At 40.3% G+C, this 24,163-nt stretch overlaps 2 protein-coding genes across 2 annotated transcripts; one reads left to right on the plus strand and one right to left on the minus strand.

The window, feature by feature from the left end:
- Positions 1-10,079: 10,079 nt before the first annotated feature.
- LOC109147437 lies at positions 10,080-10,658 on the minus strand. Its single transcript, XM_019295098.1, has one exon. It carries the CDS (start codon positions 10,656-10,658, stop codon positions 10,080-10,082), a length of 579 nt encoding a protein of 192 aa, XP_019150643.1.
- A 2,856-nt stretch (positions 10,659-13,514) lies between these two features.
- LOC109147446 lies at positions 13,515-16,130 on the plus strand. The gene is made up of 3 exons (XM_019295107.1): positions 13,515-14,184; positions 14,369-14,470; positions 15,427-16,130. Exons 1-3 carry the CDS (start codon positions 13,515-13,517, stop codon positions 16,128-16,130), a joined length of 1,476 nt encoding a protein of 491 aa, XP_019150652.1.
- The last annotated feature ends 8,033 nt before the right edge of the window (positions 16,131-24,163 follow it).

Raw genomic sequence — 24,163 nt, forward strand, 5'->3', positions numbered from 1 at the left:
CGATAATATCAAACCTGGAGTGCTTGAAACTTATGCTCATCATGTAGTACCGGCCCTTGTGCATTATAGGTAAAATAAACTAGATAACAATAATATGACTGTGTTAGTTCTTGATCTTTTTTTTTTGTTTTTTTTAGTATATACTTCGTTGTGTGAGATTATTTCAAAATTAATAAATGCTCACCATATCTATAGTTGCTATCCCTACATGGTGTGTAGACTTGAGTTCCTCATCTAGTCGCCTTGTAAATCACGCTACCCTCTCATCTTGGCTTGCGGAAATAGACACGACGGTGCCAATCTGCAATGAGGAATGTGTTATAGTGTTATACACAGGCAGTTCATTGGGGTGTAATAGAAGAGTAATGGGCCCATGCGAGAGGGTTCTAGATACTCGCCGTGGTACTAGTAGTGAAAAAGATGCGGGTAGGTTCCCCTCCACCCTTGGTTTTTTTCTCTATAATTGAGCACGCTGCACCATGCATCCACTATAGTCTTCGCCACGTTTGTCTTTTCCTTCAAAGTTTTGAAATCTGCCCATTTAGCTTTTCGCATGATATGTTGGAACAGCACCTCATTGCTACACAAATAACCCAAAATGTTGATGTTATAGATGGATTAACTACTAGTCTTCAGACAGGTTCAACGGTGAATTAATACAACACTTATATGGGATTGTGTGGTGCATTATGTGAATGTGAATAAATACTTCTGTGCTTTAAAAATGGGGTTCCAAGTTTGGGCAGGAATGCAGAGTCCAAGATTCACAGCAAAGCAACACATGGCCACAAAGCACTGGGTGGTTTAATGTAAAGCATATGTTGTAGACAAATTTCAACAGCTTGAATTCATATCACCAGTTATACCCACACATGAAGACCCACTTACCAAACAACGTGATAACAAAGAGTATTTAGATCCTAGAAACCCACTTACCCGTCACCGTGCGGGCAGGCAAACACCCACAACCAGACGACGTATACAGGTGGAATCGGAATGGTAGGGTAACCCATGTTGGTGCCAAAAAACTTGCCAAACTGATACTCTCCCTGGACGAACGGGCCCTTCCCTTTCCGATCTGCCACATCCCGCCTCGTGGGGCCTACACATCGGGGGGATGGCTGTAGCCCAGGCCCTATCTGCTGCATCTGGAGAGGTACCTAGCACCGGATTAATTACATCATACGCATAAGTAAACATACTAGCGCGCCAATGGGGAAGTTTAAACACAAACCTGGGGAGATGGTGGGGCGACATCCAAGGGTAGCGGCCTGTTTTTTCTCAGATTTTGCATAGCCAAGTCTTGTGTCACCCCTAGGCTAAAACTAGGAGCATCGAACCCCCCGATAGACTCTATCGCTTCCAGCTCCAGTCGGTCCAACTCCTTGAAGAATTCAGGATCATTCCACATGGCCTCCTCGTGGTGTGCCGACGCCGAGGGAGGGGGTTGAGGTGCCTCTTTACATGCGGGCTCCCGAACGATCCCGAGCAACAAATCCACTGCAGCAGCGACCCGACCCAAATCTTTGTGGTCACGGGCTAGATCAGGATGGTGTTGTACCATATCAACCACTCGCGAAGCAGCTGAGAGTAAGTCCCCAGTCATGGTTGCAAACTCTTCATCAAATCCCTACAGGAAACGTGTAATCAACCTACCAAGTAAATGCTTTCGAGCATAAAATACAACTACATAGCACAAATATTCCTATAATACCATGTTGTGCGCCAACGCAGACACCGGGGTCACAAAGTGCAAACTACTCTCTCGTTTCCCTTGTGGTTGGGATATCCGGGGTATCGTCCTAGCTGATCCCGTGGTCATTGGAATGCTCGATGCACGCAGCGGTGCTTCCACCTGGCCGTTGCCAAACGCCCCTGCACTAACCTCCCAGCACTCCCGTGCTTTAATCTGCTCCGTGGTCCACCCGTCCAACACTGGGATTGTCCTCGGCACATCTCGTGCATTGACCACCACCCTACCGACATATAAGAGCTGCACCAACAAGATTACCCAAACATTAGCAAACGATAATTACCAAGCCCATTTCCCCATAAATTATAAACACAAATCCACACTTACAGTTAAAAAGAGCAATGGTCCCGTGAATTTGCGGGCGGTGTTTTCAGACCAACTACCATGGGTGGTAACTAATGAGTGCAAAAGATACCCGCCCAAATCCAGATCCTTAATCTTGGTTACATCGCTAAACACGTGCACAATCTTTTGGTTTACATATCCATTGGGGGAGCTTGAAATAAGGGTGCTTACAGCAACGACACTAAAATGTCGTTTGAACCAAACCCCACCATCTTTGAGACCTAAAAGCAATGTGCTCAACGCCTTGATTGTGACCCTCCCTCTTTGTTGCTTCACCTCGGACCTCCATTGTTGCAGTTCAGGACCTACAACTTGGGTGTCGCGCTCTACGATCGGTATTGTACCATTTGGGAGCCCCAACACAGCTGCAACGTCCTCCTTGGTAATCTTGATGTATCTCCCATTGCCTAATTCCAATCTCATTTCAGAAGGGTTAAAACAAGACACGAGCCAATGGCCAAGGCGTAGTGACAACTCCTTGATGCGCAACCCCAAAAGGCTCCCCCATTCCAATACTAGTGACATCCTGCCTTTGCCGTGGTGTTAGCTCACCGACTACCCGCACAAGTTCCTTGGGCATCCCCCGTGTGTTGATTAGGGGAAACCGGCAGTCCGCGTGTCCATGCACATCACGCATAGACCCTTCATACCCCACATCCTCGAGGACCCGTGGCGGGGTGTAGAAATCCTCACCAAACTCACTTCCGTCATCCCTTACTCGGACCACATGTTGTGCATCCGGACCTGAGACAAAGCAAAAGGGACAGGTGAGCACCAGACAGCATTTAAGTTCTATATAGTAAATAAATAACTTAAATAATTTAAAATGCGAGAACCAAATGCCAAAGATAACGATCAATTAAACACAATAAGTTAAAAAAAAAACAAAATTAAACCAGAAAGCATAATAACGAATAGATTAAACTAAACGACAATCAACATGGTTTAAACTGAATGGAGATGCAAGCTAACATAAAGGCAGAAAAACCCAATAAATTAACCACGAAACGAAAATAGAAGCTACATTAGAACAATTAATTCCCTCATTAATTAGATAAAACATATGTTAAATTGCTTGATACCAAATATCCCTGGTAAAATTCTCATGTTCATAGAACAAACTAATTAGCAAAACATTGAAATCAACAAAGATTGGCAGGCAAAATCAACAACTTAACTAATTGCAATTAACACCAAACTTAAGCTTTGAGCATTGTAATTAGTACTCCCTCTGTCCCATTTTGCCTGTCCTGTTTACTATTCATTGGTCAATCCAACTCTTCCTTCATTGCTTATTTTCTTTAGTAATTTTTAATTATTTTTAAATTTGATTTTTTATGTTTAATAGTACTTTTAATGTAGTTTCTAAATATATAAATTTTATATACTAAAAATAAATTTAATATTATGAAAAATTGAAGTAAAAATAGCTTCAGTCAAGCCTCGTTAACCGAACCAGACAAACAAAATGGGACGGAGGTAGTATTATATATATTGCAACACAAAATCACTAACTTGAATTTAAGGGCTTGCCTACCACAACGACAGAGAACAAATTTATATATTATAAAGGAAAAAACCCAGAATGTTCTGCTATTTAACCAAATTTGCGCAGGAATTGGAAGTTGCACCCATGTGGATAAATTGGAAACTGCCGCACAACCGTCGGACCTAATCTCTGTTCACCGCCCTCGGAATTGGTCGGGATGAAACTGCGTCAGTTTCCAATTCCCTTAGTGCAAATTAATTCCTGTACTCCTAAATTGATTTGCACATAAATATACATACATACATACTCCTACTGTACAGTCAACTAATTGTACACTCTAAGCATCGAAAGATCACAAACTCATGAGCCACATAGCATGACTAGGAAAATTATTCACAATCACCCCCCGCACCGTGGAAATTTTTCACACACCGAAATTCAATCAGCAATCACAGTGAAGGCATCCATTCGTACATAGCTTAAACCCAGCAGCATACAAACACACTGCCATTCAGTGCCCCCACCCAAAATCTCGGCCCCAACGACCAAAAAAAAAAGGAAAAAAGATAAGAATAAATCAAACGCAAAGGAACCGGGACTAACCCAATTGCGCCGTCCGTTGCACCGACCGTCTCCTTGCAGCGACCCTGGACGCTACCCCGGACGCCGGACGATCAAAGATCCCTTGAGCCGTCGATTGCGAAAGTCGTCCGCCTGACCGCTGCTTGAAAACCCGAGTCCACACTGCAACCCTGTGCGACCCATTAGTCGGCGGCGTCGCCGGCGTAAACGGACGCCCAGACCTACCCCTATTCAACCGGCGATATCCACTGGGACGAGCCATGAGCTATCGACAATGAACCGGCAACCGCGAGAGGATCACAGACGACCGACGAGAAAGCATGAAGGTGACGAGAAAGCGTGAAGGTGATAAACCCCAATTAGAATTCTTTGAGGAACCCCGATTAGAACTCTTCTCACCTAGTTACGCCCCATTGCGACTGAAACAATAAAATTTCAAAAACGCCCCCACAATTGTCACTAGCGAAGATGCATCCCCTCAAACGCGGTGCACAGGGTCCCATGCACCATCACCCGCGACCATTGATCATACGAAATTGACGGCTCAAACAAGTGCACACGTTCACACAATATTCACAGTTTCACACTTGAATGGTTTTTCTATATATATATATATATATATATATATATATATATATGTTTAGGATCAGGTGCGAACAAGACTTCCGGTGCGAAAATGCGGTGAGATAGGATTTGCACTATGATTAATGACTCAAAATCGATTGTATACGAAATGTGCACTTGAAAATTCAAAACCATGCACTTGAAGGTATAAAAATGTGTACTTGAAGGCAAAAAAATTGCACTCGAAGGCAAATAGATGTGCAATTGAGGCAATATATGGTATCGAAAAGGGAGGTTATTCAATTTATGTGTTATTAAACCAATTATGCATACAAATCGTTTGTAAATTTCACAAGTTTCATTAGATATTTAGTTATTTGTTATTGAAAAGAATGCATAAGATATAACAAATAATGTCCAGAATTGTGCACTTGAAGGCATAAAAATGTGCACTTGAAGGCAAAAAAATTTGCACCGAAGGAAAAACAAGGTTCACTTGAATGCTAAGTATTTTTTTAAAATTTTTTTTACACAATAGTAAGACACGCATTCACTTGTAGGCACTAAATTGAGCACTTGAAGCTAAGGCATAAAGAGGATCACTAGAAGGCAAGGGATATATATATATATATATATATATATATATATATATATATATATATATATATATATATATAATGACACTAAAAGAAAAATTTCGAAGGAAATTAATTGTGCACTCTTAGAAAGAAAATCATGCACTTGAAGGCTACAAAGCGTGCACTTGAAGGCTAAAATCATGCATTTTAAGAAAAAAAATGGTTCAATGAAATGCTAAGTATTATTTTATTTTTTTTTAACACAATAGTAAGACACATATGCAATTGTAGGCATGAAACTGAATACTTGAAAGCATAGGGAAGATCACTAGAAGGCAATGGAAAGAAAAGATACTAAAATGAAAAATTAGACGAAAATTAATTGTGTACTCTTAGAAATGAAAACATATATGCACTTGAAGGCTACAAAACATGCACTTGAAGGCTACCAAATATGCACTTGGAAGGCCAAATGTTTGCACTCAAAGGCACAAAGATGTGCACTCAAAGGAGAAACTAAGTACTGAAGCAAAACCGATGCAGTCGAAGAAGAGAAATATGCACTTGAAGAAGGAAAATTGTGCACTCGAAGAAGAAAATTGTGTACTCGAATACAAAAGACAATCTAACCTACTTACTCAAAATTACAAATATGCTACCTGCGCGTTTTTTAATTAATATTGAATCTTGGCTGTTGATTTTGGAATGCATCTAGCTACGGTTGGATTTTGTGCGCATTTTTTACCTGTAGAAACTTTTTTATTTAGTTTCAATTGCGAACCAATGCTATTATGTGAACCTATGTACCATTATGCACCGTTGATCTTGGTCGATCTTGTATGTGGTGTATAATGTTTGACCTGGTAAATATACATCAGTGAACCAATGCACAATTGCACCGGATGTACCACTCCTCAGATCTTAACCGTCCAATCTCACATCTCAACAATGTGTAGGGTTCACATGTTCACATAATAGGAATGGTTCACATGATATATAATTATATTGATCAAGAGTTTATTAGTTAACAGATATAATAAAACTAGTTCGACAAGTATACATTAACTACCATACATGTATTAGCATATATGCAATTGAACACGATAATAACAAAGAGTTAAAATAAACATGCAATGCAATTTGAGTGAACCAAACATGCAAATAGGTCATATTCGCTTCAAGTGAATTAGTTTTAAAGAAATTTCTTTTTTTTTTTTTTTTTGGTGAGAAAGAGGGACCTAAGCGGTCCCGGGATTAATAGATTCTTCTAACGGCTCCGTTCCCAGCATCTTTGTCCAAGAGGGGCGCAATGCTGATCGGCGGACTATCCAAGATTGAGGTACCCCAGGCGCCATTATGACCCATGTTGGCAAAAAAATCTGCACACTGGTTCCCTTCGCGAAGAATATACGTGAACTCCTGAACTTGGAGTTGCTTCATAATGGCCCTACAGTCCGAGATGAGCGTGCTCGCTTCAGGCCGTGAGTCACCATCGCGTTGAATAGCATTGATCATAGCTTCTGAGTCACTTTCAACGACAATCCTGAGGAACCCTTTGTTTCTGGCAATGGTAAGACCTTCCCTGAGGCCCCATAATTCCGCTATGAAGCTTGTCGTGATCCCAATCTTAGTCACGAAACCCACCACCCAGGCGCCAGCATGGTCTCTGATCAATCCTCCAGCGCTGGCCATACCTGACGGAGCCCTCCTCGATCCATCTGTGTTGAGCTTTAGCAACCCAATAGCAGGCGGCTTCCACTGTACCCACAATTGTTTACCAAGCATCAGACTGAGATGCTGAGACAGGAACCTTCTAGCTTCCTCAAAATCACGTTGAGCTTTACAGACCACTCCTCCAAGCTGAATGTCTCGATCTTGGAAGACTAAATCATTCCGAGCTTTTCCAGAGGTTCCAAAGCATGAGGGGGAAGCGCATGGACCAGCCCTCTTGATCGTGACTTGAACTGTTACTGCTGCAATTCTGTTTAACCCAGCGACAAATGGGGGAAAAGGACACCGCATTGAAGATCCCCGGCGGTTGACATGCAGTCCAGCACTTTTGGGCAAAGTCGCAGCGTCTGAATAAATGGTTAAGGGACTCCTCATTGTCTCCACATCTCGGACAGCCACCATCGCTAGTCAGTCGCCGCTTCCTCCTTTCCATGTTGACGAGCAACCCATTGTTAATGATCTTCCAAAGGAACAATTTGATTTTTTCAGTGCACTTAATACGCCAAAGCCAGCTGTTATCACCCTCCTCGTCAATAAAATCAAAGGCGGACCTAACGGAGAAGAGACCCGTACCTGAATAAGGCCACGAAAGAGCATCGTCTTGCATGTTTTCCCGGGCAATAGGGATTCCACGTATGGCGTCAATCGTATCAGCCGGAACGATACCCTCAAGAATGGCTAAGTCCCACGACTTTTCGTGTGTAATAAGGTGACTCACCTGTAAATGCTCCATCGTTGGGGGTATACTGATGCCCGGGAGCTCTTTGAGTGGTTTGTCTCCCACCCACCAGTCTCTCCAAATATTCAGATTATTACCTGTACCAACCTTCCATTTAGTCCCCTTAGCTAAAATGTCTTTACCTTTTAGAATACTCCTCCAACCCCACGACACGTTAGGCGATGCGGCATGCTTAAGAAATTCCCATTCTTTACGTACTTGTCGCGCATAGCTTGAACCCAAAGCTTATCCGGGCATGTCAGCGTTTGCCAAGCTAGTTTAGTTAAGAAAGCAGCGTTGAAATCCCGGGCATGTTGCAGGCTGAGCCCTCCCATGGATTTTGGCTTACAAATATCCTCCCAATTGACAGTGTGAATCTTACGCGAGTCCTCGGAATGGCCCTATAAAAAGTTCCTGCAAATTTTATCAATACTATTGCAAGTACTTACCGGTAATGCCATGGATTGCATGACATAGGACGGGACGGTGGCCAGTGATGCTTGAACCAGGACTCTCCTTCCAGCCATGCTGAGAGAATTGGCTTTCCAAGTGCTCAATTTGGCTCTCATCTTGCTTAACACGGAGTCAAACATGTCCTTAGAGACGCATTTCTGCAGGATCGGGATCCCCAAGTAGGAACTAAGATTGGGCGTGATATTGATCCCCGTGACAGCCGCTATACTTTGTTTCGAACCTGTACCAGTGTTAGGAGAACAAAAGATTTGGGATTTAGATGGATTTACCTTTAAGCCCGGGGCTTTCCCAAGCTTGTCAAGGCAGTCCATCATCACTCTAGCCTGATGCTCCGTGGCTTCACTGAACAACATGAGATCATCGGCAAAGAAAAGATGGGAGATCCCAATCCCACCTTTAGCAATTGAGATTGGCTTCCAGGCCCTCAAGGAAACCTGCCGCTGAATATCATAAGCGAGCCTTTCCATAACTAAGTTGAAAAGGTATGGGGCTAGCGGGTCCCCCTGGCGAAGACCCCTACCGGGAGAAAAAGGTGAAAGAGGGCCACCATTCCATAGCATGGATATACTACTTTCTTTGAGGGAAAACAAGACCAAATTAATAAATAATCTAGGAAAGCCAAACTGAAGGAGAGTGTCTTCAAGGAAACCCCAATCAACACTATCATAAGCTTTTTGAAGGTCCACCTTGACTACCATGTACCCTTTACGACCCCGCTTTCTAAGCATAGTGTGAATAATTTCCTGAGTCAGAATCACATTGTCAAGGGTAGACCGCCCCGGGAGGAAGCTATTTTGATGAGGCCCAATCAGCTTGCACATAATAGGTCTTAACTTGTTAACCAAGACTTTAGAAATCGCTTTAAAGGCAACATTAAGAAGAGAGATAGGCCTGAAGTCAGCAGCCGACTCCGGTGATTCCTTCTTCGGAATGAGGGTGATAAAAGCCTGTAGAAGAGATTTCAGCACGGTCCCCGTGTCTAAGGCCTGATTAACCATGGAAGTAAGCGTCGCCCCCGCAGCCTCCCAATAATGTTGAAAGAAAGCCGCTGGAATACCATCCGAACCCGAGCTCCCAAACCTTTTCATACCGAAGATCGCCTGTTTGACTTCATCCAGCGTAGCCTTGCGAACAATACTGCGCGCCTGAGCCGAAGAGATCTTTCAGGCAGCATCAACGGGGGCAATCCCAGAAACACCTGCAAGATTAGCATTACTAAAAAGAGTGGTAAAGAAATTAGTAATATGCATGGAAATGGCCGTGGAGTCCGCCGTCCAATTGCCACCAAGCTTCAGGAATCTGACACGGCTCTTGTTTCTTCTGATGAGGGCGTAGTTATGATAGAATCTGGTGTTTCTATCCCCATCCTTAATCCAACTCATCCTAGATTTTTGGAACCAGAGTGCCTCTTCTTGATCGAGCACCTCGTTAAGATCCTTGACAAGCCGCCTCTCCAAAGCTTGAAGCTCCGCAGAGGTTTGATAATTGGGAGCTTGTTGGATCCCTTTAATACGACCTTCCGAGATCCTTTTACGTTGAAAAATATTACCAAAGCTGGTACTGTTCCAAGACTTACTTTTATCAATCACCCCCGCAATAAAGGTTTCAATGTTGGAATCACCCAAAGTTGCCATGTTTGACCAAATTAATTTATAATCCTCCCTCCCAAGCCAGGCCGCCTCAAAACGGAAAGGACGCGCACTGCTAGGTGGGGGGTCCCCCGCATCACTGATAAACAAAATAGGGTGATGATCGGAGTGAAGCCTGGGGAGGACCACCGTTTTTGATTCCGGGAAAAAGGGACTGTGCATCAAAATTCCAGAGCACTCTGTCAAGCTAGCGCATCTACACCACACGGTTCCCTGCCTGCCTACACCACGTGAACCTAGAACCAGAAGCTCCCATATCAAAGAGCCCACAGCTGTTGTAAGCATCACAGAACCGTTGCAGGGCATTTTGACTCACAGCCTCACTACCCCATTGTTCTTCTGCCGAGGCTATATCATTAAGATCCCCAAGCAGAACCCAATGACTTTGAGTAGAACTATTGAACGCTTTGCAATCCTCCCAAAAACGGGTTTTTGCCAAAACGTTGGGTCTGACATACGCGAAAGTGATCAAGCATTCCGTTAACCCGTCCTTCACACTAGCATGAATTGCTTGGGAGGACTGGCCAATGATGTCAATATTCATCTGACCATGCTTCCAAAGCAGGAGAAGACCACCTGCAAAACCATTCGTCTCAACAAGAAAATGTTTAGAAAAACCTAAATTATTAACCATACCAACCATTGCACCAATCTTGTTGGTACGCAGCTCCAGGAGGTAGAGAACATCAGCCTTTGTCATATTGAGAAGCAACTTGACATGTTTCCTCACGGACATGTTGCCAATGCCCCTGCAATTCCAAGAAGCAATCTTCATTGATTACTGTTAGCAAGAGGGGAAGTTTGATGACCGCCTTCCCCTTGCGTACAACCAGAGCCACTAGCCCCCATATCAAACTCGGGGGGTCGAGAACTTGAGAAGCCCGAACCAACCCCGAGTCCTCCAAACTGGAACACTCCCCCTGCCGCTAAGTGGTCCGACCACCGAAAACCACCATGCGAAGTCTCATGCGACTCTCCAGCCGAACTACGTCCACCACGACCTCTACCCCAACTCCGGCCACGCCCCCCAGCCTGAGACCCCCCACGAACAGAATGGGAGAACTCGCGGGAGCGATTGCTGGGATCATGGGAGTTCGCATCGTAGTCAACCATGTTCTGCTTCGCCTGCATGAAAGAAAACACATTTTCAAGGGAAGGAGATTGCTTACCTTTACCTTTCTGATTCGTTGGTGGTGAACGATCAGTCCCATTGTGGGCTTGAGTCGATTCAACACCTTCACCCAGATTCCTCAAGGCACCAAAGCTGTTCCCCTGTTGCCTATTGGGAGTTTGGTTTTTATTTTTGCTACCAAGCCCGTGCGTGTTGCGGGCGACTTGCTGATCCGCCGGCTTTCTCTGAGCTGGTTGCTTGCTAGCCGCTTTACTATTAGATTTGGCCTTGGGTTTGTGGTTCTCTTTGGCCTTGTTTTTACGGGCGACAATCATCCAAGCACCATGTCGTTCCACTGGTTTGGTAGGCGTGATGACGGTCTCCTCAACGTGCATGGCCTCATGGCTACCATCCCCCGACTGGGGAACTGAAGTCGGAACTGCACCTTCTTCGTTCACCTGTATTTTAGGAAAAGACTCAGATATGTGCCCCACCTCCCCACAGCCGAAGCATATCGCATGGAGGCCTTCAAACTCAACCCTCTGCAGCCGATCCTCCACTCGCACGACCGCAACGAGGGGTTTAGAAAGGTCGACTTCCACAGCCGCCCTTGCGAATCTGCCCCGATCCACCCCTGTTGTCAGTTGATCAAGCTTCAACGGCGAGCCCACTTGTCTGAGGATTTCCTTGACAGCGTCCTCCCGGAAGAATTCGACCGGGAGCCCCGAAATTCGAATCTAAACCGCCAGCCGTTCGAGCCTTTCATTACTAGGGTCGAAGTTAGGTTTCCAACGCTGCGCAACCACATACTGATCGAAGAGTTTCCAAGGTCCATCAAGCAACACATGAAAACAGTCAACTTTTAACTGGAATCGGATGATAAACCATCCCAATCCTAAGTCGATACATTCCATCTTCCCCTGGGGATTCCACAACCGTGTCATGCGTTGTTGGAACAGCGCACGGCTCACCGTTTTGCCCAAGAACTTCACAAGCAGTGCGTTTCTCCATGGTTTTATAAGATCGGCCCTGAGAGCCTTGGAGAACTTGACCACTGGATTCCTTCTTCCCCCTCCCTAGGGACGTGGGGACTATCTTCTGTGATAACAATCTCCTCCTCGAACCAGTTTTCCTCATCTTCCGTTCCCGGGACTTCCGTTTTAAAGGAAGGATGGTCGGCAGTAGCTTCCGCAAAGGAACGTAACGTGGGTCTAAACCGCTCGCGTACCCTCGTTCCTCCATCCATAGTACCCGACCGGTCACCGGCAGCTGCCGGCGGAGGCGCTTCCTTGGCCTCCATGGCTAAGGCAAGGTGCGAAAACTTACCAAAAAAAAAAAGAACCGGAAAACCTAGAGCCGTTAGAGAGAGTTTTTTAGAGAGAAGATTTTTTCTTAAAGAAATTTCTAACAATAAAGGTAAAGCACCAATCGTTGTTTTGAACTTAAATTTAATTAAAAATTTATTCATGCTTCTGTTACATTGCATGTATATATGTTTCTTTGATTGTGTTAGGACTTAGGATCAAATGTTTACCCCTCCCAGCACCTGTCAGTCTTAACCGCATCTCAAATCTGTGATCTGATTCTGATATCACTTGTTAGATAATCAAACGTCAAAAACTAAGCTCACATTGAAGGCATAACTTTATTTCTTTATAAACTGCCACATTTTCAAGAAGTAAGGTGCTAGACTTACCCTTCATTAACCTCCATCCAACGATTTCCATAGCCACGTATCAATTATTGCTTAATTTGGCCTTTTATTAACCTCCAGCCCAACTACCTTTCCAATGTTCCACCATCATATCATGTTTTACTTTTTAATTGAAGTCTTGAATGAATCATTGGATCGGAATATATGCGATAAAAGAATAGTTAGTGAACTAACAATCATTATTGTGTGGACCATATTTTGTCTATTATAAAATAATGTACATTCAGTATAAAATAATGTACATTCAATACAAAAATAATGTACATTGTATTCACTATTCAGGGATTGTACATTATTTTTGCTCTGAGTGTACATTATATTTTATAATGTACATTTAGTACAAAAATAATGTACATTTAGTATATTAAAAATGTACTTTTTGTTATGGTCCACAATAACATTGTGTGGACCATGGTCCACAATAACATTTTGTGGACCATGGTGCACACAATAATTTGCCGTGAACTAATAGCATAAGCATAGCATGCGGTTTATATAAAAAGAATGTATTTTTTTCATAAAGACTAGAAATACAATAATGGTATTAATGAACCAAACAAGCAAGCAAAGCAAAAGTAAAAAGCAAACATAGATGAACTTTTTTCATAAGGCTATTTACTAATGATAGGCATGTGTCCACCCAAAATCAAGCATACATCTCTAAGCAACTACAATATTCCAATTTTTGAAGAACGTAACGTACATGTTTGCGTAATATAAAAACATTTGATTCTAAGAGTTTCTGTATATGATATTATATTGTAGTATTTAGTCAACTCAACAAGAAACAGTAACCTAACGATATAATGTCCTCCCCCTCCCAATCCCATTGGGACGTGTTAACAGCGGCGGCTAAAGAAAATAACGTCACTGCCCTATACAAATCAATCCAAGACGACCCAGAGATCCTAAAGAAAATCAATGATATCCCATTCGTGGATACCCCACTGCACGTGGCCGCAGCAAATGGCAACACCCTTTTCGCCGTGGAAACCATGGCCATAATGCCATCTTTTTGCAAGAAATTCAACAGCGAAGGCCTAAGCCCCTTACACATGGCCCTCCAAAATGGCCACCTCAAAACCGCTGGCCATATGGTAAAACTGGACAGCGGGCTGGTTCGGGTGGGCGGCAGGGGAAAGATGACGCCGATGCACTACTTGGTCTCCGTGAGTAACGATGATGACGCCAAGAAACTGGAGCTGTTGATTGATTTCCTCACGGCGTGCCCTGAAGCTGTTAAGGATGTCACGGTTGATTGCAAAACCCCAATGCATGTGGCAATTGAGTCAAGGAGTTTTGACGCTTTCGGAGTGATGTTTGGTTGGCTTTGGAGGACTGGTAACATCAATCTTTTATACATGGAAGATATCAACGGCAACACTGCACTTCTTCTGGCTGCACAACACTCCATTAACTTTCCTGATGAGGCATCATCATACGCCATTTATACACACTTCTCTACTGCAGGGATATGTGTGTGTTTTTAGCTTAGCTTATATTAATTTCATCTTGTTGGGCGGAGCCTAGTAACCGGTCAATTCCACCCATTGGTGGCTAAAGTATGATTGGACAGAGGTCAGTAGATGACCGAGTCCAGCACCTCCTCTTGAAAATGTAATGGTGTTATAAGGAAATAAAGTTTTACTTTTGCTATTAGTTATAGTTTTTGGTGGTAAGCGCTTGGATCATATCAGAGCCAGAGTAAAAACTGTCCAGTTAAGACTGCTAGCAAGTGCTGGGAGCGAGGGTTTAAGACTTGGTCGGTGTTGGGGAACTATATTGTAATTGTTATACTGAGGTCCACTATGGACCCTAGTCCTAAACGACGTAGTTTTGAATTTTAATTTTGACAGTGACTGTTTGTTGTTCATTTCGCGTTATATGTTTTTTATATACTGTAAAGCATGTGTATGTGTCTTGTGTTATGTGTTTCTGTGTCTTTTGTTATGAAATTATGTACCTTAAGTGTATGGATTCTGTACTTGAAATAAAGTAAATATAACATGCGCTTTTGTGTCTTGTGTTATACGTTTTTGTGTCTTATGTTATGCAATTATATATCTCAAGAATATTGATTATGTACATGAACTAAAGTAAATATAAAACATGTGTATGTGTCTTGTGTTATGCCATGCGTTTCTATATCTCATGTTATACAATTATGTAACTTAAGTGTATAGATTCTGTACCTTAAGTGTACGGGTTCTATACCTGAAATAGATTAGTAGTTGTGTAACCCACAACATATTGTGTGTCTTATTTTACGAATTTATGTCTGTATTATGAAATTATGTGCCTATAGGACATATATTATCTACATAAATAAGATTTGAGAATAAGTAAATATATATATAACATGTGTATATGTCTTATGATTTTTTGTGTCTCGTGTTATGAAATTCTGTATCTCGAGATATTGAATTTGTACATAGAATAAAAAGTTGTGTTGAAACATGAGAAATGAGAAACTACTGTATCAAAACGACGTCGTTTTGATCTGAGTCCATAATGCTATGTGGACCCTAGTCCACAATATAAATTGGTAATAGCTAAGCAAAGTCCAGCCATTGGTGACTAGGGAATTGTTAGGCCCTTCCGCACCCTGGCCCTCAAAATTTGTTACGAGGAAATAAAGTTGGGCATTCCCTAGTAGCTTTAATTTAGTTAGTTGTTGGCGTGCTTGATCTAATACATCTTTATTTATTTAGTCTGCAGAGTCAGGTGTAGAGAGGCCAAAAATAATCCGAAAAGCATTCAAAAAAATCAGAGAGAACAGTAAAGAAATAATAGCCAACGCAAAGGGAAAGGAGGGAATAAATCGCCTCAAATTCTTCCTGTCATCGGAGACACCCATGCAAAAGCTCATCCGTTACTCCGCACACGTCCACGAAGGCATGTCAATGATGATTTGGAACGTGGTGCTAGTGGTGGCGGTGCTGGTAGCCACCGCCGTCTACCAAGCAACTCTCACGCCCCCCGCCGCCGTCTTACACAGCACCGATTCTAAGATTATGTTGACCCCATCTCCATCTCCATCTCCAAGCACCAATAATGTCCACAAAAAGTACGAGCATCATTTCACTCTGTTTGTAACTATGAACACATTGGCCTTCAATCTCGCCTTAGGGGTGATGCTATTTGTGCTCCCCTTTGTTCTGTACAGCGTTTTCCTACACTTGGCTCTGTATTTCATGTCCGTCAGCTTCCTCATCATGCTGCACGTAACCGGGCGGGGAGGAGCACAAGACCACGGCCTCGGTGTTAATGTATATTTCTTTGGGGCTGTTTGGCATTACCTATTGTGCACGCTTCTTTATTGCCTCCTTAAAGACGGTCTTATGGACTCCGTGGTGGATCGGGAAGCCGTATCGCATGATGTGCAAGCTTATTGGGTGTATGGGCAAGGGCATGCAAAATAGTTTTAACCAGCTTCAGCTGCAAATACAGACCGTGGGCTGGTCAGGCGATCCCCATGGCTCCTATTATCGCCAGTAGCTTAGCACTGACATAGAGCAAATTACACTTTTGGTCCTGTGACTATTAGGGGTGTGTTAATTTGGGTACGTGACTTTTAAAACTAACAATTTAGTCCTTTAACTATCATTTTTTTAGCAGATTTGGTCCTCCTGGCCAAATTGCCGGTGGAATTTGGCCAGAAAGACATTCGAATTTTTAAATCAAATATTAGTGGGGGTAATTCGGTCTTTTTAATTGTAAAAAAAATAGCGTTTGATTTAAAAATTCGAACGTCTTTCCGGCCAAATTCCACCGGCAATTTGACCTGGAGGACCAAATCTGCTAAAAAAATGATAGTTAAAGGACTAAATTGTTAGTTTTAAAAGTCACGTACTCAAATTAACACACCCCTAATAGTCACAGGACCAAAAGTGTAATTTGCTCCACTGACATATATATGTCACCACCCCGCCCGGCCGCCCATGCATATACATTTTCATCGTTTTAGAATACTAGTAGTTGCACCCGTGCACGGATATATGATATAGTAGTAAGATTAACAGTAGTGATAAAAAAAAAAAAGAGACTATAATTGTAAGTGTATTACACATTATTGAAAAACTTCTTTGTATACGACATTTTTAATTGTACTTACAAATGGTACATTATCCCCCATATCAAAATTTCTAATCACCTAGGATTACTTAGAAATGATACTGCTACATACATTTGACCATGATTAAAGACATGCTTTCTCAAAAACAAACCCACGTGTGATAATGTTTGCCCTTGACTTTTATTTATTGTCATGGCATAGCGCATATGATAGCATCAAAGGGAATTGCTTTCTTTGGAACTTGAAATTTAATCTTGAATCAGAATGTGTTAACGACATTCAAGGAATTAAAACATTTGTTCCTGCATTAATATTCGATCCACACATGATTTGAGCTTCCAAAACATGATCGACCAACCTTGTAACACTAACAATAAGCCTTGTACCATTACATATTCTCAATGAGTGATCGGTATTTCTCAATGGCATGACAAATGACCCAACTTTATTTCGTTCAGTTTTTTTTTTTTCTTCTAAATAATCAAGCTCAATACTAACCCAATAATGCAACCCATAACCCGAACCCAATAAAACCATATATAAAATGTTTTCTCATAATCGGCCCTAATCCAAATTCTGCAACAGATTTTACACCAGAATTAATATTCTCAGTATATTCTTACACCAAATTTTTTCTATCTGCAACTCAATACACAAAATTCTGCACCAAGTTTTATTTCTTTACTAACATAATTTGTTTTTTTTTTTTTCATAAATTAAGACTTTGTATTATAACTTTAAATATTTTAATATAAAATATAATTATAATGCAAATATTATTTTATTCCACAATAATAAATCATAGAACATCCATTACATTTAATTTTCAGATGCGTTGACCTTGACGATTATTACCTCTTCATTATTATTAATCTATTAAGTTTAACAAATAGTCAAATAATTTAATTACACTTACTTAAAATAGTTAAACAATTTTTTTTTTTTTTGTTTGTCTATAATCAATATCTTTAGCCGAATAGAGGATATAAAAACGTTTTCGAAGCCTAAATATTTGTTGATAGCGACTCTTCGAAATCTGTTTGGCTCTGTCAGAAGCTGTGCCTTGAATCCTAATTTCCCCTGGTTCGAATTTAGCCAAAATCTGGTATTTTGGAGAGCTAATCGTGATACCAATTACGATTAAGTCTCTGTACTGAAATCCTAGGTCACGTCTTTTGTTAGCGATGATTTTTGTGGTTTAAAATCACAGATCTAGAAATATGGTTCAAAGATCTTCGTTTTCAGTTCATAATTTTGAAGTTTAACGATGATCTAGATGTTGAAATATGCAAAAAGTCGAAAAATCTTCATTGAGCTAAGTTATCATATACCCTTACTATTTCTATTTCGTTTACTGTAAATTTATTTATAATTTCATATAGTTATTTATGAGATTGTTAAACTAATAGCTTATTTCTCGTATGATTCAAAATTTGAATTAGGGTTTTTCTAAATGCATAATATTCAGATATTTTTTTTAGCTTAATCTAAGAATTCTGTAGGAATCAGTGAGCTAAGCTAGGGTTGAATGATGAATGTGTTCATGAGGTTCTGATAGAGAGGAAAACGAAGAGAAGAAGGAATGTTGTTACTGTGTATTGAGAGAAGCAGAGAGAACATTACATATAGAGAAGGGAAACAAAAGCAGTTATAACTGCCAAGTGAAAGAAGAAAAGAAAATTACAAAAATATCTTTCTACTCCAATTTTAATCCTTCATCACCCCCCCCGTAAGCTGGGGCATGGATGTCTCGGAGGCCCAGCTTAAGTTGGAACAAGTGGAAAGCAGGAGTAGGCAAAGTCTTAGTAAATCCATCAGCCACTTGCTGTTGAGAAGGAATAGGCAACAATTTTATCAATCCTTCACTAACTTTTTGCTTGACAATGTGACAATCTATCTCTATACGCTTTGTTCTTTCATGAAAAACATGATTTTCTCCAATGGCAATAGCTGAGTGATTGTCACAAGTTTTGACCGACACTAAATGTTGGGAGTTAGACGGAAAACAGAATTGACCGGTAGGTAAAATGCAAAATGGTAGGTATTATTAAATACCGTCTAACATCAAATTGGAATATTTAAGTCTCTAGCTACGTATTTTAGCTCATTTTCTTCAACTTTCCTGTATTTTTGCTCTCTTCTCTACAGTAAAACTTGCTTCTTTGTTCGAAATTAGCATAGGTAACAACATATAGAGTTATTTTCGACAAAGTATATTTCAAATCCATGTATGAGTTAAAAAATAATATGCAGTAGCTTTTAATTTGTGTTTGTGTATATGGACATACACTTTATATATATATATATATATATATATATATATATATATATATATATATATATATATATATATATATATATATATATATATATATATATATGTTGGGAGTTAGACGGAAAACAGAATTGATCGGCAGGTAAAATGCAAAATGGTAGGTATTATTAAATACCATCTAACATCAAATTGGAATATTTAAGTCTCTAGCTACGTATTTTAGCTCATTTTCTTCAACTTTCTTATATTTTTGCTCTCTTCCCTACAGTAAAACTTGCTTCTTTGTTCGAAATTAGCATAGGTAACAACATATAGAGTTATTTTCGACAAAGTATATTTTAAATCCATGTATGAGTTAAAAAATAATATGGAGTAGCTTTTAATTTGTGTTTGTGTATATGGACATACACTTTTATATATATATATATATATATATATATATATATATATGTATATATATATGTATATATATATGTACATCTATATATATATATATATATATATATGTATATATATATATATGTATATATATATATATATGTATATATATATATATGTATATATATATATATATATATATATATATATATATATATATATATATATGAATATTTTTATTTTTATACTAGGTGTATATGGATAGTATACCAGAACATCGAAAATGGATGTATAATCGATTGTTGTCTGGAAAGAGGGGATACACGTATGAGCTTTTAGCTGGTGTTGAGGAATTTGTTAATTATGCATGCACACTTTCACTATACGAGTCAACAAATACAATTAGGTGTCGATGTAGTAAATGCAAGAATAGAGTACACTTATTTGCTGATGAAGTCCGCGTTCATTTGTATAGGAAGGGATTTGAACTGTATTATTGGGTATGGGCGTGTCATGGTGAGCCCATTCTCACAGTAAATGAACAATTTTCAGAGATAAGTAAAGAAAACAATCAATATAAAACAATGGTGTTTGATGTAGGTGGCTCATCATTTATTCCATTCAATGTGCAAAATAACCAAGAAGAAGATCTACATACAAGTGCACAAAACTTTTATGATTTATTAAGCACGGCTAGACAACCTTTATCCCCCTACTTATACTAAGGAAACAGAGTTGTCATATGCTCTGAAGATGATGAATATAATGGCAACCTTTCAACTAGCAACGAATCAAATATTTGAGTACAATAACCATATAATGGGTCCAGATAATCGAGTACCGTCTAGGTATTACGAATCAGAGAAATTGATTTCAAAGCTTGGTCTTGCTCATGTGAAAATCGATTATTGTGTTAAAAGTTGCATGTTATACTATAAGTCTAAATGATAGACAATGTAAGTTTTGTGGTGAGTCTCGTTTTAAACCACGTCCACCTAATTCTACTCGTGGGAAAGAAGTGTCCAAGAAAAGGATGCATTACTTACCTCTCATCCCTAGATTGCAGCGATTGTATGCATTACCTAGTTCTGCTGAGCACATGAGATGCTATTAGGAAAATTGTCGCCAACGGCCAATCAGGTGTTATGTGCCATCCTTCTAATGGTGAGGCATGCAAACACTTTGATAGCCAATATTCTGACTTTACAGCAAGTCCTCGGAATGTCAAACTAGGTTTGTGTGCTGATGGTTTTTCTCCATTTGGTTTAAATGCTAAATCATATTTTGTTGGCCAGTTCTGGTTGTTACATATAATCTTCCACCTTCAATGTGTATGACGGATAAGTGTATATTTGTCTATATTTTCCCCCCTTTCACTAAGCCATTTTGGTTTTAGATCACTCCAAATTTCATGAGATTATGATTAAATTGTGTTATTTTGCAAAGAGCTTGGTTTGGAAAGCATTGGAAGCAAAGATGAGTAATATCATGCACTTTGGTGGATGTTGGAGTCAAGTGGAGCATTATGGATACATTTAGAGTCCATGGGATCCAAGGAGAAGCTAAGAGGATGGACAAAACACTTCCAAGGGAGCCTAAGAGTGGTGCTTTCAATGGTCTTGGTCATTTGGGCAAACCAAAGCAAAGAGAAGCAAGCGATCATGCAATTGCAATTCCCGGCCTGCACGTCGATGACATAGTCTTTGGACCATATCTCGAGCTACAAACATCCAAGTTACGTGATTCTTGTCCAATTGGAAATAAGACTCAAAGGGCTACAACTCGTATTCAGACATCAAAGCCTAAAAAGGAAGCCAAGGTAGTAAAAATCATCCTTGAAGTTGAAGTTCCAAACTTGCAGATTTCACCCAAAACTGACCACTATTTGGTAATTTGACAAGATCTCGGCCTAGGAATGTCCAAATGAAGTGATTCTTGCGCCATTTGAAAGAATACTCGAAGGGGTACAACTTTCATGAAGACATCAAATCCTTATTCAGAAGGAAAAAGGGTCAAAATAAGCCTACAAACTAATATTTTGTTGCAGAGTGCTACACGACACGTCGAGAATTGGCAGTGAGGTCGCAATTACAGTGTGTAAATGCTCGACGCGTCAAGCCCCCCGCCTCTGCTCCTTTTTAACTGATTTTTCACCCATTTTTACTCGGTTTTGAACCCCATTCGAACCCTAACTATTTTCTACTCTTTCATTTCATATTTTAGTGTCAGAATAGGTGTAGATTTAGGTTCTTTATCATATTTCAAGCTTGTATTCAAGGATTCAACACTTGGATTCCAAGATTTAGCATCAATTTCTTTAGAGAAGTGTTCTTTCCCTTATCTCTTTTCCTTTGCAATGTTTATTCTTTACACTTATGTTTTTGTGTTCTTTATGGTATTAAATCATGAGTAGTTAGTATGTTGGACTTGAGTTATGGTTGTATTACCTATCTTGATGCTTGATTTGTGATTATTGCAAAAAGGGGAAGAACTCTAACCTAGGGTTCTTGAGTTTATGAATGGTTTGTGTTTGTATCTTGTTAATGTTTGATGTACACATTCATTAACTTGTTTTTGGAGGATTCCTTGCCTCAACGAGAGTTGGGTGATGAATTCGAGCCACCCCTTGCATAAACCCGATTTTTCCTATGAAAATGGGGGAAATTGGGGATTTTTTATGCTTTGTGTTCTTGAAGAACTTGGAGTTGATTCACCACGAGAGTGGGACAATTCCTTGTTCTAATCCTTGTTAATTTGCTCACGTGAGTGACTTATAGACTAGGATTCCTACGTGCATCCTCTCAAATCCTTGGTTGTGTGATTTCCCTTAATCCTTAGATTGTGCTATGCATCTAGAAGATAATACTTCCTAACTTGAGTCCTATTTTTTTATTTTGTGTTTATCTTTGTGTATATGTGTTAGTCTTATCATTTCCTTAAACTTATATTTTTTTGTGTTTATCTTTGTGTATATGTGTTAGTCTTATCATTTCCTTAAACTTATATTTTGCTTACTTCATGCTGATTTCCTTATGCTAGTGCCTAGTTGCTTGTGATTGCATATTGCGTGCCATATCCCCCAACCCCTGAGGACGACATAACACACCCATACACTCACCATCACTCATTTTTGCTACACTTCAATGACTCCCCCATATACATTTTTAACTTGTATTATGACTCCCTCATATACATTCTTAACTTGTATTATTCCTGGGGAGCACAACCCAAAGGCCAATATTGATGTGAATCTATAGCCTTTAATCGATGAGCTTTAATTGTTATGGGAGACAAGAGTTTTAACTTATGATGTCTCATTAAAACAAAACTTTATGATGTGAGCTATGTTAGTGTGGACCATCAATGACTTTCCTGCTTATAGTATGTTATGATGGCAAACTGCAAGAAAACTAACATGTCCTTATTACAATCATTATACTAAATCTTTTTATTTAAAAAATGGGCGTAATACATGTTTGATTTGATTGTCATCGACATTTTTTTCCAATGGATCACCCCTTTAGAAGATATCATATCAAATTTCTTAGTTGTCTAGAGCAAAGAGTTAAAGCAAAAGTCACGTACAACATATCATATTTCCTAAGGATATGAGGTTCTCTAAGAGTAATTTATGAGTTGAAAGCAAACAGCAAGTGTAACACACCGTATTTTAATAGAAGATTAAAGAATATTTGATTTTCCATGAGCAATTGATGGGAGTTTTGATTTCACAGATAGAGATTGGCTTGAAAATTATGGGGGTAGCATTACTGGCTCTAGAAAACCCAAGAATTGCTCATAATTTAATGCCGAGAGAACTTTACTTGCCTGCCAGAAGATAATCTCCAGAAGGGTGAATTGACACAGACCTTACATTATGAGTATCCTGACAAAATATGAAATCTGAACCTTTATGAAAAGGACTGTAATACCACAAATAAAGATCTATTTACTAAGAAATTTCTTTAAAATTGATGATTGAATTGGAAAAGGAAGCCCAAGAGACCTGACTCTAAATGCTCTTGTTGCTACTGATTTTGAAATATCAAAGAATTTGCAAGAAAGGAAGAAAGCATTTTACAGCATAATCAATGGGAGGTTCCTTTGAATGATAGCAAGAAGTCTGATTATTTGATTATTTCACTTATAATTGAAGAAGTCTCCAGGTATCATTACGATTAAATTATACTTCCTCTATTCCACCTTAATTGCCCCATGTAGTTTTCATATTCTTATGTTTAAATTTTGAAATAAAAAATGGAGAGTTAATATCCAAAATGTCCTCGATTACAATGGTTTTTCTCAATTTCGTTGACCCAATGTAGTCCCATACTTTTGTGTTTTTGCTCAATTTAGTCCCTCGTTTGTTATTCCGTGTGTTAAATAAAGGAACAATTCAGAAATCTCAATATTGACATTTCTTTACTCCTAAACCTACGAAGTGTGAAATCCCTCTGATGGAATAATCACGGAGCGGGATCGGAACAAAGCGATACGAACCGAGTCGGACCCGACACCCACCCGCGACACATGGCGAACCGCCCCGGGGTCGGCCCAGCAGGGGGTCGGCTCGGTGTCGGCCGACCCCCACGAGCTCGGCCACAGCCCCATGGGCTCGGCCACGTGGGCTTGGCCCCATGGGCTCGGCCGAGCCCATGGTCAGCCCCTTGGCCGAGCTCCGTGCTCAGCCAAGGACTGGGTCCTCGCGCGGAGCGAGTCCCGCGGCA

This window comes from Ipomoea nil, unplaced genomic scaffold, assembly GCF_001879475.1.
Source record: "Ipomoea nil cultivar Tokyo-kokei standard unplaced genomic scaffold, Asagao_1.1 scaffold0261, whole genome shotgun sequence".
In the NCBI taxonomy this organism is placed as follows: domain Eukaryota; kingdom Viridiplantae; phylum Streptophyta; class Magnoliopsida; order Solanales; family Convolvulaceae; genus Ipomoea; species Ipomoea nil.

Coding starts and splice junctions, on each gene's coding strand:
- LOC109147437 (XM_019295098.1), bottom strand. CDS start 10,658: ATGAAGATTGCTTCTTGGAATTGCAGGGGCATTGGCAACATGTCCGTG.
- LOC109147446 (XM_019295107.1), top strand. CDS start 13,515: ATGTCCTCCCCCTCCCAATCCCATTGGGACGTGTTAACAGCGGCGGCT. Junction 14,185..14,368: donor CTTCTCTACTGCAGGGATAT/GTGTGTGTTTTT, acceptor TTTTGCTATTAG/TTATAGTTTTTGGTGGTAAG. Junction 14,471..15,426: donor GAGCGAGGGTTTAAGACTTG/GTCGGTGTTGGG, acceptor TTTAGTCTGCAG/AGTCAGGTGTAGAGAGGCCA.